This window comes from Xiphophorus maculatus, chromosome 22 (genome assembly GCF_002775205.1).
Source record: "Xiphophorus maculatus strain JP 163 A chromosome 22, X_maculatus-5.0-male, whole genome shotgun sequence".
In the NCBI taxonomy this organism is placed as follows: Eukaryota; Metazoa; Chordata; class Actinopteri; order Cyprinodontiformes; family Poeciliidae; genus Xiphophorus; species Xiphophorus maculatus.
The window spans coordinates 25,033,046-25,046,228 of NC_036464.1; the positions used below are offsets into that span (position 1 = coordinate 25,033,046).

Genomic DNA, 13,183 nt, shown 5'->3' on the forward strand with positions numbered 1-13,183 from the left:
TTTTGATTTTGGTTTTGTTCAACTGTAATAAAACATTCATGGCGGTTCCCCCAAGAAAACTTAGCGCGGTGGTAATACATCCGTTGCTCCGACGTGTTTTTACGTAAAAAATATGAAACGTTGACAGGAAATTTTGGAAATATGACATGACCAACAAAAAACACACAACAGTGGACTAAATAAAACTAGTCCTTCTGTAGGTTGTGTATATATATATATAATCAAACGCCACTTTTACTGATTGTGAAAATTGGGTTGAATGTCAAACCAAACTTTGTTGTTAAACTGGGTGTGATTTGGACAGGAGCAGAGTTGTAGATCTATGTATTTTCAGGGACTTTCAAAAGATCAGGGATCTTCCGGTTGTTTCTGCTCTTACAGTGTTCTGATTGGGCAGCATGCCCTAAAATCTAGTGGCTGATCACTGATAAAATGATGATAAAATATGCGTGAAATAGGGGTGCACCGATTGTAGTTTTTTGGCCGATCACCGATTAACAATCTTTTGAAAAGCCTAACTTTCCGATTTAGGCCGATACAATTTTTTAAATATATTGATATATGTTGCTTAATATATCAAGAAAGTTGCTGAAATTGGCAACAATGGGGTGACTATTTTTAACTGTAAATGTGCAGACATGACCTGGTCGGCCGGTTTGTCAGTCAAACCTCTCTCACAGGAGTAAAGAAAAGCACAGTGGTTGATTTTTAGACTTTTGTTGAGGTTGATGACATTGATGGATAAGATCAGCTTCACATGTAAAAATCGGGCGATCACCGATCTCCCACAATTAAGGAAATCGGTGCACCCCAGGCGTAAAACGTTAAATACTCCACCGTGTATTCATATTCTCGTTGTATTTGCACAAAAAAAATGGCGCATCATGGATGTGGTTGTCTCACTATTGTTAAACAACCACAAGATTCTCCTTACTCAGAATCTTGTGGCTGTAGAAAAGATCAGTCTCACCAATCGTCCGTCAACCACAGTAAAAGAAATCGCACCCTAAAACAAAGTAATGGAAACAAAATTCTCCCCGCCCCAGATACCTCTTTACAGTTTTTTTGTTTCTTTTTATAAATCTCCCTTGATTTATTACATAATGTAAAAATACACCCGACATTGTTGCATCAAACATAAACATTTTTCATAAGGATTTTTAACTTGACAGTATAATATTGGGTTATTTTGAAGAAGAAGCCAATGCAAATAAAGCAATCCTTCAGTCTAATTTATTTTCATCCAGCTCTATACTTCGTTTTGAAGAAACTGATTGTTGTTGTCGCTATAACAACATGGACTGTAGGGTTTTTGTGATTCCATTAAAGCTGTATTTGTAATTGTGTGACGGGTGTTTACGTAGAGCAGTTCCTGGGACAGTGACCCGTCCATGACCAGAACCTGTTTACGGGCCCGTTTCCATTCAGAACCAGGGTGACCAACAGACACTCAGTCTAGTACCAGAGCTCTGTACCTGTCGGTGATGAATTTCGTCGGCGCGACGGAGGCTGGATGGGTCAAGTGAAGGGCGACGCAGCAGTCAGTGAGATTGCAGGGAGATGATTGATGAGCAATGGGCCCTGTTTCAATTAAAGCCCTATCTGCACACCTGAATGTAGCTCCAAGGTAATGTCAGACAGGAGTAGATTAGACCTCTGAGTCCTCCAAAAAGCTACTCATCAGATTTATTCGTTTTATTTTTTTACTCCAGGCCCTATTTGTTATTGCTGGACCCAGGGAGCCTTGAGAACATGAACTGTCTCTCTCTCTCTCTCTGATTTATCCTCATGTTTATCATGATGATGTTGATGCAAAGCTCTCCAAACTTCAAACTGAAGTAAAGGTCAAGTGGAGGCGTTTGCTTATACACTAATAATTACTGCTATGGTGTCCATCTATCCATCCATTTTCTTACACCCTTGTCCCTAATGGGGTCAGGAGGTGCTGGTGTCTATCTCCAGCGAACGTTTCGGGCGAGAGGCGGGGTCACCCTGGACAGGTCGCCTGTCTGTCGCAGGGCAACACAGAGACAAACAACCATGCACACACACATACACACACCTAAGGAGAATTTAGAGAGACCAATTAACCTGACAGTCATGTTTTTGGACTGTGGGAGGAAGCCGGAGTACCTGGAGAGAACCCACCATGCACAGGGAGAACATGCAAACTCCATGCAGAAAGACCCTGGGCCGAGAATCGAACCCAGGACCTTCTTGCTGCAAGGCAACAGTGCTACCAACTGCTCCACTGTGCAGCCCTGCTATTGCATCTATTTATCTTATTACACAGTGCTCCAAATTATTATGCAAGTGATATTTTCTCAGATGTTCATAAATGATCAATGCAAATGATGGTCAGTATAATTTTCAAGTCATGAACTATTACAGTATAAATCAAATTTTACTGAACAAACCATGAGAACAGTATTTTTTTTCAAAAATAAAAAACTCAACCTGCACAATTCTTGCTCCCATTGAACTTGTGAGTTTGTGGAAAGTTTCTGCTTGAATTTCTTTGCAGGATGTCAGAAAACCTTCCCAGAGCTGCTGGTTGGATATGAACTGCATTCCACCCTCAGATCTTCTGCTTGAGGAAACTCCAAAGGTTCTCAATAGGGTTGAGGTCAGAGGTCAGAGGAGGATGGTGACCACACCATGAGTTTCTCCCCTTTTATGCCCATAGCAGCCAATGACACAGTGGTATTCCTTGCAGCATGAGATGGTGCATTGTCATGCATGAAGATGATTTTGCTACAGAAGCTCTTCTTTTTGAACCATGAAAGAAAGTGATCAGTCAGAAAGTCCATCTGCTTTGCTGAGGTCATTTTCACACCTTCATGGACTCTGAAGGGGCCGACCAATGATTCTCTCCTCATGTCCTCCTCCTTATGTCTGAATTACTGAAAATAAAAACATTTTAGGACAATTGCTTTTCAGATTATAAACCTCAGATTTTGGTATTGGCAGTGAAAAAAGTGGATCGGTGCAACACAACTATGCAGAGCTTTCAGCAGTTTTTATTTACTTGACGTGTTAAAAAAGTAGCCAGATTGGCTTTCGTGTTAATACAATATACTCTCAATAACATGTTGACAGTGTGAATATTGTGCTTTTTTGAAAATTGTTGTGATGATTGTTCACTAATGTCTCAGAGCTGTAGAAATGGCCTCTCCAGACAGTCGGTGCATCTGTTCTTGTTTCCCTTTAGATCGGGACATGAAGTCTTATTTATTCTTGTTTGTCTTTTTTCTTCTGATTATTTTTGCTTACTTCATTTTGTGAGACATGAAGTAGGCATTGTTAGTTTATTGATTAGTGTATTGATTCTACAAATGTGACCTTGTTGTGGCTAGTGGAAGTGAACAAAGAAAATGACATTAATCACAATTGGTTGGTGAATTACAAAGAGGAGAGAGAGAACTTAGATAAATGTTTATTTGTCATTATTATTATTGTTTCTTTTTTTTTGGATGAGGATTGGTAATTTGTTTGTTACACGCTAACGTATTGTATTTATATTGAGTGTACCTTGAGAGACTGAAGGCTTCCACAGTGAAAACCAGAATAGCTCTACAAGGAGAAGATACTTTTTACCAGCTGGATTATTCAGAATCATTCAAGATTTTCTTCCATCACATGTCTGATAATTCTGCTTGTCTTGGATAAAATGAGAAAAGCGTTTGTTTACTGTAGAGGTCATGATGGAGTCTATGAACCTGAAACATTACGTTAAAACAGAGGTGTGTGTGTGTGTGTGTGCTTTGTGTCTCTTTTAATCCCTTTCCCCAATTCCTGTCAGAGTTTCTGCGAACATTTTCCACTTCTCACTCTGACTTTTCAGAGACAGAACTTCAGTTGAGCTTCATTATTCTTGTTGGTGTTAAAAAGAAACCTTTACTAAAAAATGGATTTCATTTAAGGTGTCAGGATTTGGAGGATTAGTTGGTAGAGATGGCAACGCATGGCGAGGCTCAGCATGAGCTGCTGGAACGATTCGCTCTGTTTATTGAACACACTGGGAGAGAGAGAGGGAGAGAAAGGAAAGAAAATGATTTTCCTCCTCTGTGGTACTCGGTCTTACTGAAAACCTGCAGATGATTTCAGCCTCTGGCTTTGTTAATAACACTGTAACAGCCTCTAGAACCCTTGGAGGATCCAGAAGGGAACTGAAGGACGTTGGAAACAGTCTGAAACTTTGTCTCGGACGACGTTTCTTATCTAAAAGAGGAGCTGGCTTCTTTTAGCAGCCTTCAGCTTAAACACAGCTGTGCTCCATCTTCATGCTCCTTCCTAAAAGAAATGTCTGATGTTTAGTTTCTGTCTTTCTTGTTTATTCATTCATTAGCCACTATGACAAAACTGTTCTGTCAAAACCCTCCTATAAGAAGGATCTCTCAAACAAAAGGGGAGTAGAATTGAGCGAGGTTGATGTAGAGCGTTCCATGTAACGGTCGCCATGCATCGGACAATATGCCTCAAAAATGGCTGCATTGACATGTTCATGCTCATTTCTGCATTTATCTCTTTGCATGCGAGTGTGGGATATTCTTAAATCCCACACCTGCTCTCAGACGGTGTTCAGGTGTGTGTGACTTTCTCAGTGCAGCAGAAGAAACTGGGCCGGGTCGGAAAATTACGATCATTCAGATTGTTTTTATTGTGCGTTCTGATGTACGTTCAAATAGAGGCTGACTGAGAAAAGTCAGTTAGCTTCTGAAACTGGAGTTATTTTCAGAAAGCTGTGACATAGCTCTTGAGCTCCTGGATTTCTCAGGAGGGCTGTGGGGGTGTGCATGGATGTGTGTGTGTGTGAGAGAGAGATCAATTTTTAGCCTTTTGGATCAAACATTTCATAGCCTGACCACAAGATCAGAAGCAGCTCTTTGGTCTGGGCTGGGAATCTGCGGTCATGTTGCAGAAAACTGGAGGTTTTTTTGAATTGAACAGTTTTTTTCTTTACAAAGTTAATTTTATATTTTAAGGCATGTAATTATCAATTAATGTTCAAATCTGACAGATCACTTAAAGGTGGAACACCTGCTGCTCCATATTATAATTCTACCAGCAGAAGTTTTTATTTATTCTTTTTTTGGAGTGCGAGTCCTTTCAACTGAAGACTCATGTCTTCTTGAACAGGCCACTGGGGGGCGCTGCACCGGGTTCCTGAACCACAGATGGGTCTGCGCTGGCTGGAGGAATGCTTGGGGAAAGTGTGTGACTTCATCCTGGCGCAGTTTAATGGATGTTCTGCAGTGTGATGACCTGATCTGGGTCAGAAAGCTCCGATACAGACAGAACCTGGCAGCACATCTGCATTTTGTTTCTCATTAGCACTGCAGTGTCTGTGGGAGAGGAACCATTGAGTATTTACCATGGTTTCACCACCACATGTATCATTCACAGGGTTCAGCTAACACATGAGCTGCAGAGAACAGCTGGTCCTGAATTAGTCCTGTTATCATTTTTACAGCTAAATCGACAGCAGAGTTTCAGTTTTGAACAGTGACCATTTACTTATGGAAACATGAATATTTGAACATTTACGTTTTTTGGTCCTTTGCGCTTTCACTAATTTATTGTTTCTCCATGTGTTTGCTCATGAATGAGCTTATTTTAGTTCACTCCTTCAGTTCTTCATTTCCTCATCGTTTCAGGTTGCAGAGCGGCTGGAGAGTTTGTCCTTCTGATCTATTCTGTTATCTTCCAGCACCGACTTTCAGAAGAACAATCCTGTGCACAAACTAACAGCAGAAGAACTGCTGGCATTCACTTCTGTAAGTTCTTTTACTGTTCTTTTAACTAGAGTGAATTGGTTCTCAATAATAACATTGACGTAATTCTCTAAAATGACTCGATAAAATGGGTATAAAACATAATGTTGATGCATGAGCATGGTCGTGTTTCCATCTATGTTTTTTGTGCACATTTTGACACCTCTGGTTAGAAAAAGTTTTTATGGAAATGGCAAAATACAAAATTACTTTCTCATTTTTTCAAAACAGGTTTTGGGACTAAGATTTCTTGTGGATTATTTGAAAAAGAGCTTAAACTCTAAAGAGAAGATGGAAATACATTTGCCTACAATGTTCTGAACATTCCCATCCACTGTGCCTTACCAGAGGCACAGAACTTGGGAAAATTTCTAATTTGAGACCTCCAGCTCGGAGGAGTGGACTTTCCATTTCTGAAATGTATGGGCCGTGCTAGTTTGGAACCTCTACTTCCTGTTTATTCCAACCATGTGTAGCGTAAACATGTAGCGAAATCACGTTTTTTGCGTAGCCTGGTTGATTTGCTCCAAACACATAATTACCATTCCCCCCCCCCCCCCTTTTTGGCAACATCTTAAAGGTTTGCTTGAAATTTGCATGACTGTTGGATGGAAACATAGCTGGTCATGACACTGTCTGACAGAAACAGTCTTCAGTCAGAGGCTTCTTTAGATTCATTGCCTAACTGACTGCTACCAGAGATCTTCAATATCTACGGCATCAGCATCCACAGCTCTTTTAATACTTTAATGATAGATGTTATGACATTCAAAAGTATTTTTGAAATAAACTGAACTAAACTTAATTGAATGTGAACTATCGTAGTTCCCATGCAGGAATGTGTGTGAAGTGGTTTACTTTTTAAATCTTTACTTTCCTGTTATTTTCTCTGTATTTGTAAAGTCAAGGTTAAAATTCTAAGCAAGCTGATTTGGGATAAAGGAGGTAAAGGTGTGAGGCATCAGTCATCATCACATACTAAAACCCAACATTCTCTAATTAAATGAGCTGTTTGGCAAAGAAGGTGGAGAAAGACTCTGAGTTATTGGTTCAGTGACTCCAAATAATAACAGCCCAAAGCAGTCGAACTGGAACCAGCTTCCAACAGAAAGAGCACAGCTATTTCACAGAGCTTTGGTCAAGATCGGTCAATGTTTCATTGTTTTGCTCCTCCTTAACTTTGAGGCTTGAGATGAAACTGGAAGCCATTAAAACAAAGGTTACACACCACGGGCTCTGGAAAATGTATTCACAGGTTTCTTAGAGATCCAAAATGTTTTGCAATCATAGCCAGAAATTCAATGAAATCATCCAATTGCAAAGCATTGTTCTAGGTAACACCATCCTATGTGTCTGTCTGTGTTACTGTTGCACCAAGACTTATGGGAGGGGGGGGGAGTCAGGCTTCACAGCTGGTTTAAAGGCTTAGCATCAGGGAATCAATATCTAATCAGTGAAAAGGCGAGCTCGATATGCTGCAGAAATGGGAAGCAGTTCAGGGCTACGCTGCCTCACAACAAATGCTACGCTGGGACAATAACATGATGAAAAGTGCTTTGGACACCACTCATGAATAGCAATTTGAGCTGGATAAAAAGCAGCCGTTGTTTCCCGACTGTGACCTGCTGCCTCAGAGCGCCGACAGTCTATTACTGAGAAGCACTTTTACTTTAGGCCATATATACACTGATCAGGCGTAACGATATGACCACTGAGATGGGAAGTAGGGGCAATATCGTTATGTATTGCCCAACTTTTCACTCACCATTTAGGGTTTTATTATTGGCACTAAATTTTTATGTCAGTAACCTCATTTGAAATACCTACAGAGAAAAAACATGTTCACCACTTATTTGTCTCCTTGGCAATTCAATGAACATTAACATTATTTATTTATTTTTTTTAAGTGTTAGTTTTCTCGACGGGCTTTGAAGCAGCAACTAACCAGTTGCTGTACTCTCAATGTGTCTGCCTCTGGTTTTTAACTTAGTTTTTCCAGTTAAGTTTCCAAAAAGCTAGCAAACAAACAATTTTAAAGCGCTACCGGCTTTTTAAATGCTGTTTTAAATGAGCGTCGTCATCTGGCCCAACAAACAGTCTTCAGTAGCCGACCGTCATCGATGGCGGATGCTGTGTTATGAGTGGAAAGGAAAGCTGCTGCAGGCCAGGCAGCGGCTGGCTCTGTGAGCAGGCATCTTCCCAGCCTACATGTAGATCCAGGAATCTGCAGGCTGGTTAGATGGTTGTCATGTGGCTGGCCATCTACGTCAGAGCACTTCTTCTGTTTCTGTGTCCTCCCCAGAATATAATACAATGTTCATTTCAACTTCATGCACTGCTCTCCAGTGTAATTCTGACAATGAGACCTGACCGAGGACAAACGCAGTTAAATGAGTTGGGTTTACAGAAAAAAAACTATGCCCTGAATATACTACAAATGTAAATGAATTGATTGTGATGGTCCGCGTTGAAAAGGAGTGACGGGAAGTATTTTGAAAAATTGGTTTTTATTTTAACTCAAAAGTTATATTTGCACTACAATGCTGAGCTTGTGAAAAAGGTCAAAGAAGCAAACTCTACTGGTGGCAAAAAAAAAAACATGGTTCATGTTTTTAACAAACCAAATGTCTGCAGAGATATGTTAGAAAAACTTTTTTTTTTAAATTTTTTAAAAGGAATGATGGTCTATTGATAACATGTATACCATAGAGTCCTTGATGCTAAAAACTTCTTGTATTCTGACTTTTACATTGTTGTAAATGCTACAGTAAATCAGAGCTATAATATAAGGGCTTTTCTTCTTCCTGGCACGTTCAATGTTCCATTCACAAAGTTCTGATTGCTTCTGAAAAGCTCTTTGTGTTCGTTTATGTTAACAGGAGGGTGACAAATGCTGATCATGTCGCATCATTTGATTTTAATCACCCAGTGATTTATATAGTTACAGAATAACTGCATAATTAGGACAGTTTACTGTTGCACTAATGTCTCTGATAAGACCTGCTAAGCATCCACAAACAACATCAGTGCTTGTTCATCACTGCTACCGACATCGATCACTTTCATGAGACATTCACATCGTCATCAATAATCTGTGTGTGGAAATTCATCGTTGTATAGTCCCATCATTATAGATGATCCTGGCGTTAGTCCTTTTCTGACATATCCATCTGTGGGTAAATCATCTACACCGTTCCCTGGAACCCTTTTATCAGCTCTTTGAGAGCTGAAACCCCAAGCTGGCTATTACACACCAGCTTATCACTGCAGTGCCCAGATAAAATCTTTGCAGCTCTAATAGCTTTTAATAATTAGGTGTTTTAAATGAGGCTTGCTTGTCGATTTCTCACTACAGCGAGTAGGAGAAGTCTTTGACTTTAGTGCAGAGAGGATGAAGCAAATGAAAACCAGGTTCTGTTTCCTGGTCGTACTGTCAGATGGCTGGCTGCGAAATGTCTGACCGCTGTGGAAGCTCAGGTCAAGCCTTTTAAAATGTTCCTCATTAATTTTATCAGGAAAACACACATTCAAAGTGTTTAGTCTTGGTTCAGTTTGTAAAAGACCAGTTCACAACACATGTCCTGCCACTGAATATCCAGCTCTATGGAATCGAATTCAGTCCAAATTCAGTTCAGTCCAGGCTAATCCTGTCAAAGAGATGATTTAAAAAAAATGTGGGTCTTAGTAAATACCATCCAGTTTATTCAACTCAGAAATACGTTATCATTAGGCCGGCGAAAATGTCAAGTTAGGCACAAAGTCTGGTATAAGACCAAAATGGGATAAAATATGTTTATAATTACTTTGTAACAAATCCAGGCAGAAGTAATAATTAAAGGAAAAACAAAACCATGAAACCAACCGATACTAAGTCGGTAATGTGAATATAGTGTATGTTAGAACAGGGCAAAGTACTTCCAGTTCCAAATGGCTCAGAGAGTGACATTAGGAAAACAAAGCTTGTTCACAAACAAGAAGTCTCCCTTTAACTTAAACTCTTGGTGTGTCTGAGTCTGATGCATTTTGGTATTTTCTTTACTCTTCAGCATGACAGTGGGTAGTGTTTAGAGTTTTTACTCAAGAGTAGCAATGTTTTGTCAAAAGTAAAAATTCCACTGTGTGGAACATGTTTTCCATTATAATGCAACAACAAAATGTGACCATCAGGTTAAAGTACATAGAACATGCTATATAAAAAGTATATCTTTGTTTTATCTCTTTGTTGCAAACCGTAATAGCTTATTCCTATTTACTTACATATTCAGAATTCCATCTTTTGGAAGGTTGATTAAATACATTAACAAAAAAATGTTTGCGCCCAGAAGAGTTCATCTAGTTTGTCACAGATTAGCAGATTTCAACAGAACTGCTTCCTGTCACGTGAGAAATGACTGAAATAAGTCCAATCTTCTGTGTCTCTTTTGTCTTTGGAACAGTGCATTCTGTCCCAGCCAAAGTTCTGGTCTGTGGCGGTCACAGCACTCTGCCTCAGGACCAAACTAGAGAGAGGAAGAACTCGGTATGTTGAGAGAGCCATGATGCAAACCCAGGTAAGGAGGCGGCCAAGAGGTTTGTTATTCAGCAGTAAAGTGACACTAAATGACTTGGGACATCTAATGTGCCTCATGGTGAAGCATCGATAACATCAAGATGAGAGCGCTAGTACTGGCTTATCACTGGTCTAGTAACTTTCTACAACCGGTCTACCATATTTCTAGCAATGGTCTAGCACCACTCTACCACAGGTCTAGCACTGGTGTACCATCAGTCTACCATTCGTCTAGCACCATTGGTCTACCTGCACAGGTATAGGGTATTCTAGAGAGATACTGTTGTGTTTTGACACATTTGTACGTGTTTTGCGACTGATGTCGCTAGAGTTAGATAATATGAAGATTATGTGAAGATTATGAAGACATAGTGGCCTGTAATTGATATCCTGGCAGGACACATGGGCACCAAGTCGTTAAACTGGGCTTGGATGAGATGAGAATAGAGCTGTAAGCAATCCTCATCAGCGCGCTGCTTAAGTAGGTGATGAAGCTCACCAAATTCAGAACACTTCTGAATTATCTGGTGAATCCATACAGCTCTGAGGCGCCCGGCAGGGTTCTCTTTCTTTCAGTAAATAAAGCAAAGCCACTTGCTCAATTTCATCTGCCATTGTACAAAGAGACCAGCAGAGGAAAACAACCAACACGCATCTTTCCACACTTTGTTCGTTTGCACGTCTAGAGTGAAGATTTCAATATAACTCTCGATATGAAGTGTCTGACTTCAAAGTGCACAAGCGTCCAACTTGAGACATTGGACGCATTCAGTCTGAACACAGCATTAATATTTCATATTTTATGCTTTGTCCAAACTAGGACTTACCACCCAATCCATCCTGGCCGATTCAGTTACCAAAAGCCAACTTTCAGCGTTAATTCCTGGCACATAAACCAGATCTCAGCTCAGGCTGGTGATGAAGGCAGATGTCTGTCAAATCCTTCAACAACTTATTGTCATTTACTACCAGCATCTGGATGAGATTGATCATCAGAAGTCATCATGGGCCATCAGAGCGATTCAATACAAGAGAAGGAGTATGATGTGTGAGATGGGTCGGTTCTTCAGCACTGTGAAACACCCTGATGGCAGCAGTCTGCTGATTCATACATCAGTCCTTTTAGTCCTTTTTTTTTATTATTTTTCATCCGCAGACCAAGAAAGTCCTCTTCACCTTCATTATGAGTTCAAACCTGGAGCTCATGATGAGTGTGCAGCGTACTTTTTTGCACACACACATATACATATATATATACTGTATATATGTTACATTCAGCAGCAAAACAGAATAAAAGAAAAAAAAAAGAACTATGCTCCATGTACAAGCAGTGCATTTCAGTCAAATGCTGCTCCTTGGACATCTGTTTTCCAGAGTGTGTTGGTGTGTACATGTGTGTCTGCTTCAGAAAGCTACCGACGGCGTTACAGAGCTTCGCTCGGCTCGCAGTGCCGATGAGTAATTGAGTAACCTTGCTCCTTCTTTCCGAACAACCCTGCACACAAACAAAACCATTAATCCCCCACAGCTCCAAATGTTATTTTCGATGTTGATCAATAACATCCCAGAAATGGCGAACGCAGACATGGGATGGGATTTAAACCTGCTGAAGGATTTATTAGGCTAGCACGGTGACTGTAGCTGAGGACTACAGCTACAGTGCTCCAAGTGGAACCAAATGAAGCCCAGGTTGGTTGTGGTTGTTTCTCAGACCTGTCCAGTCTGAGGCCTGGTGCTGCACAGAGCAGCTGGAAGCAGTAAAGCCTTTGATTAGCTCTGCTGTTTTCTGTGGCGTTTCCCAGAATTGTTCCAGGTTTACATCAAACACACTTTCTTTCAACTTTACAGTTTTCCCCAACTTATTGTGTCTTCTCCGTGTTGAAGTGCATTAGTAACAAAGCCACTTCTGTTTGTTTGATTGCTCTGTTAGTGTACAGTGATCAGTTGCTTTCTATTTCTAGGTGTTTGTCCAAAGCTGCTTCACGTCTTGGTGCTTTCTTCTCACCACTCGTCTCTCCTGCTCACTTCTAGCCGAGCAGCAGCATTTGCTTTCTCTGTATAAAATTTTACTGTTAAGAAAAGAATAAAGTTTTTAATGAAGTACTGTATACCAGTAGAAATCTGTATGATTACAAAGAAAATATAATTTTTTTTCTCTGTCTCTATTTTTAAAGAAGGGTAAACTACAAGATTTCTTCTTCAAACCACTCCTTTTCATTCAAAACTTTTAAACTGTATATGAATGAAATAAACAAATACATTCTAAAACAGCAGCCCGACACAGCTGTCCATATCTGTCAGGTCAAAGGTTGCATACCGTCTCCTACATGATGGTGCATCCGAGGTTCTTGTAATCTGGCACCTAAGCATTTCTTAGGAGAAATGAACTGTCTATTATTTAATTTCCCTTTTTTTATTTTCACATTGTTATGGAAAAATGATGGCCTACTACCAACTCCTGAATCCACTGCTTCACTGTTTGCATGATCTGCAAACTTCTGTAAACTTCAGTTTTGGGACAGAAGGCCTTTGTACTTGAATGTACAAAATGTTGGTATGGAGAAGTGATTTTGAGGACCAGAAGGTGCAGTAGAATCCCAGTTTATCGTCATGTTGAAAAATATGTAACTGGCCACCAAAAGCAGGAACAAGTCATCAGGGCACAAATTGAGAATTTTATGTTGTTGTTGTTGTTTTTTTTTTTGCATAATATACTAGTTGAAGTCATGAAGAATTCACCTCGTGTTTGAATAACAGTTTCAGACGTTTTAAAATGGTGAACTTTGTGTTTGAATTCAACTTGTTTACCTCAGTAAAAGAGGTGTGTCTGCTTTTGCTGTTTCGGGGAGGCTAAACGCTC

At 40.1% G+C, this 13,183-nt stretch overlaps 1 protein-coding gene across 1 annotated transcript in view; it reads left to right on the forward strand.

Moving 5' to 3' along the window:
* Positions 1-13,183, forward strand: part of ttc27 (tetratricopeptide repeat domain 27) — a 50,053-nt gene that overhangs the window by 20,061 nt on the left and 16,809 nt on the right. Inside the window, exons 9-10 of the mRNA XM_023327997.1 lie at positions 5,711-5,777; positions 10,211-10,324. Of these exons, the coding sequence (XP_023183765.1) occupies positions 5,711-5,777; positions 10,211-10,324 (181 nt within the window). The remainder of the gene's footprint in view (positions 1-5,710; positions 5,778-10,210; positions 10,325-13,183) is intronic.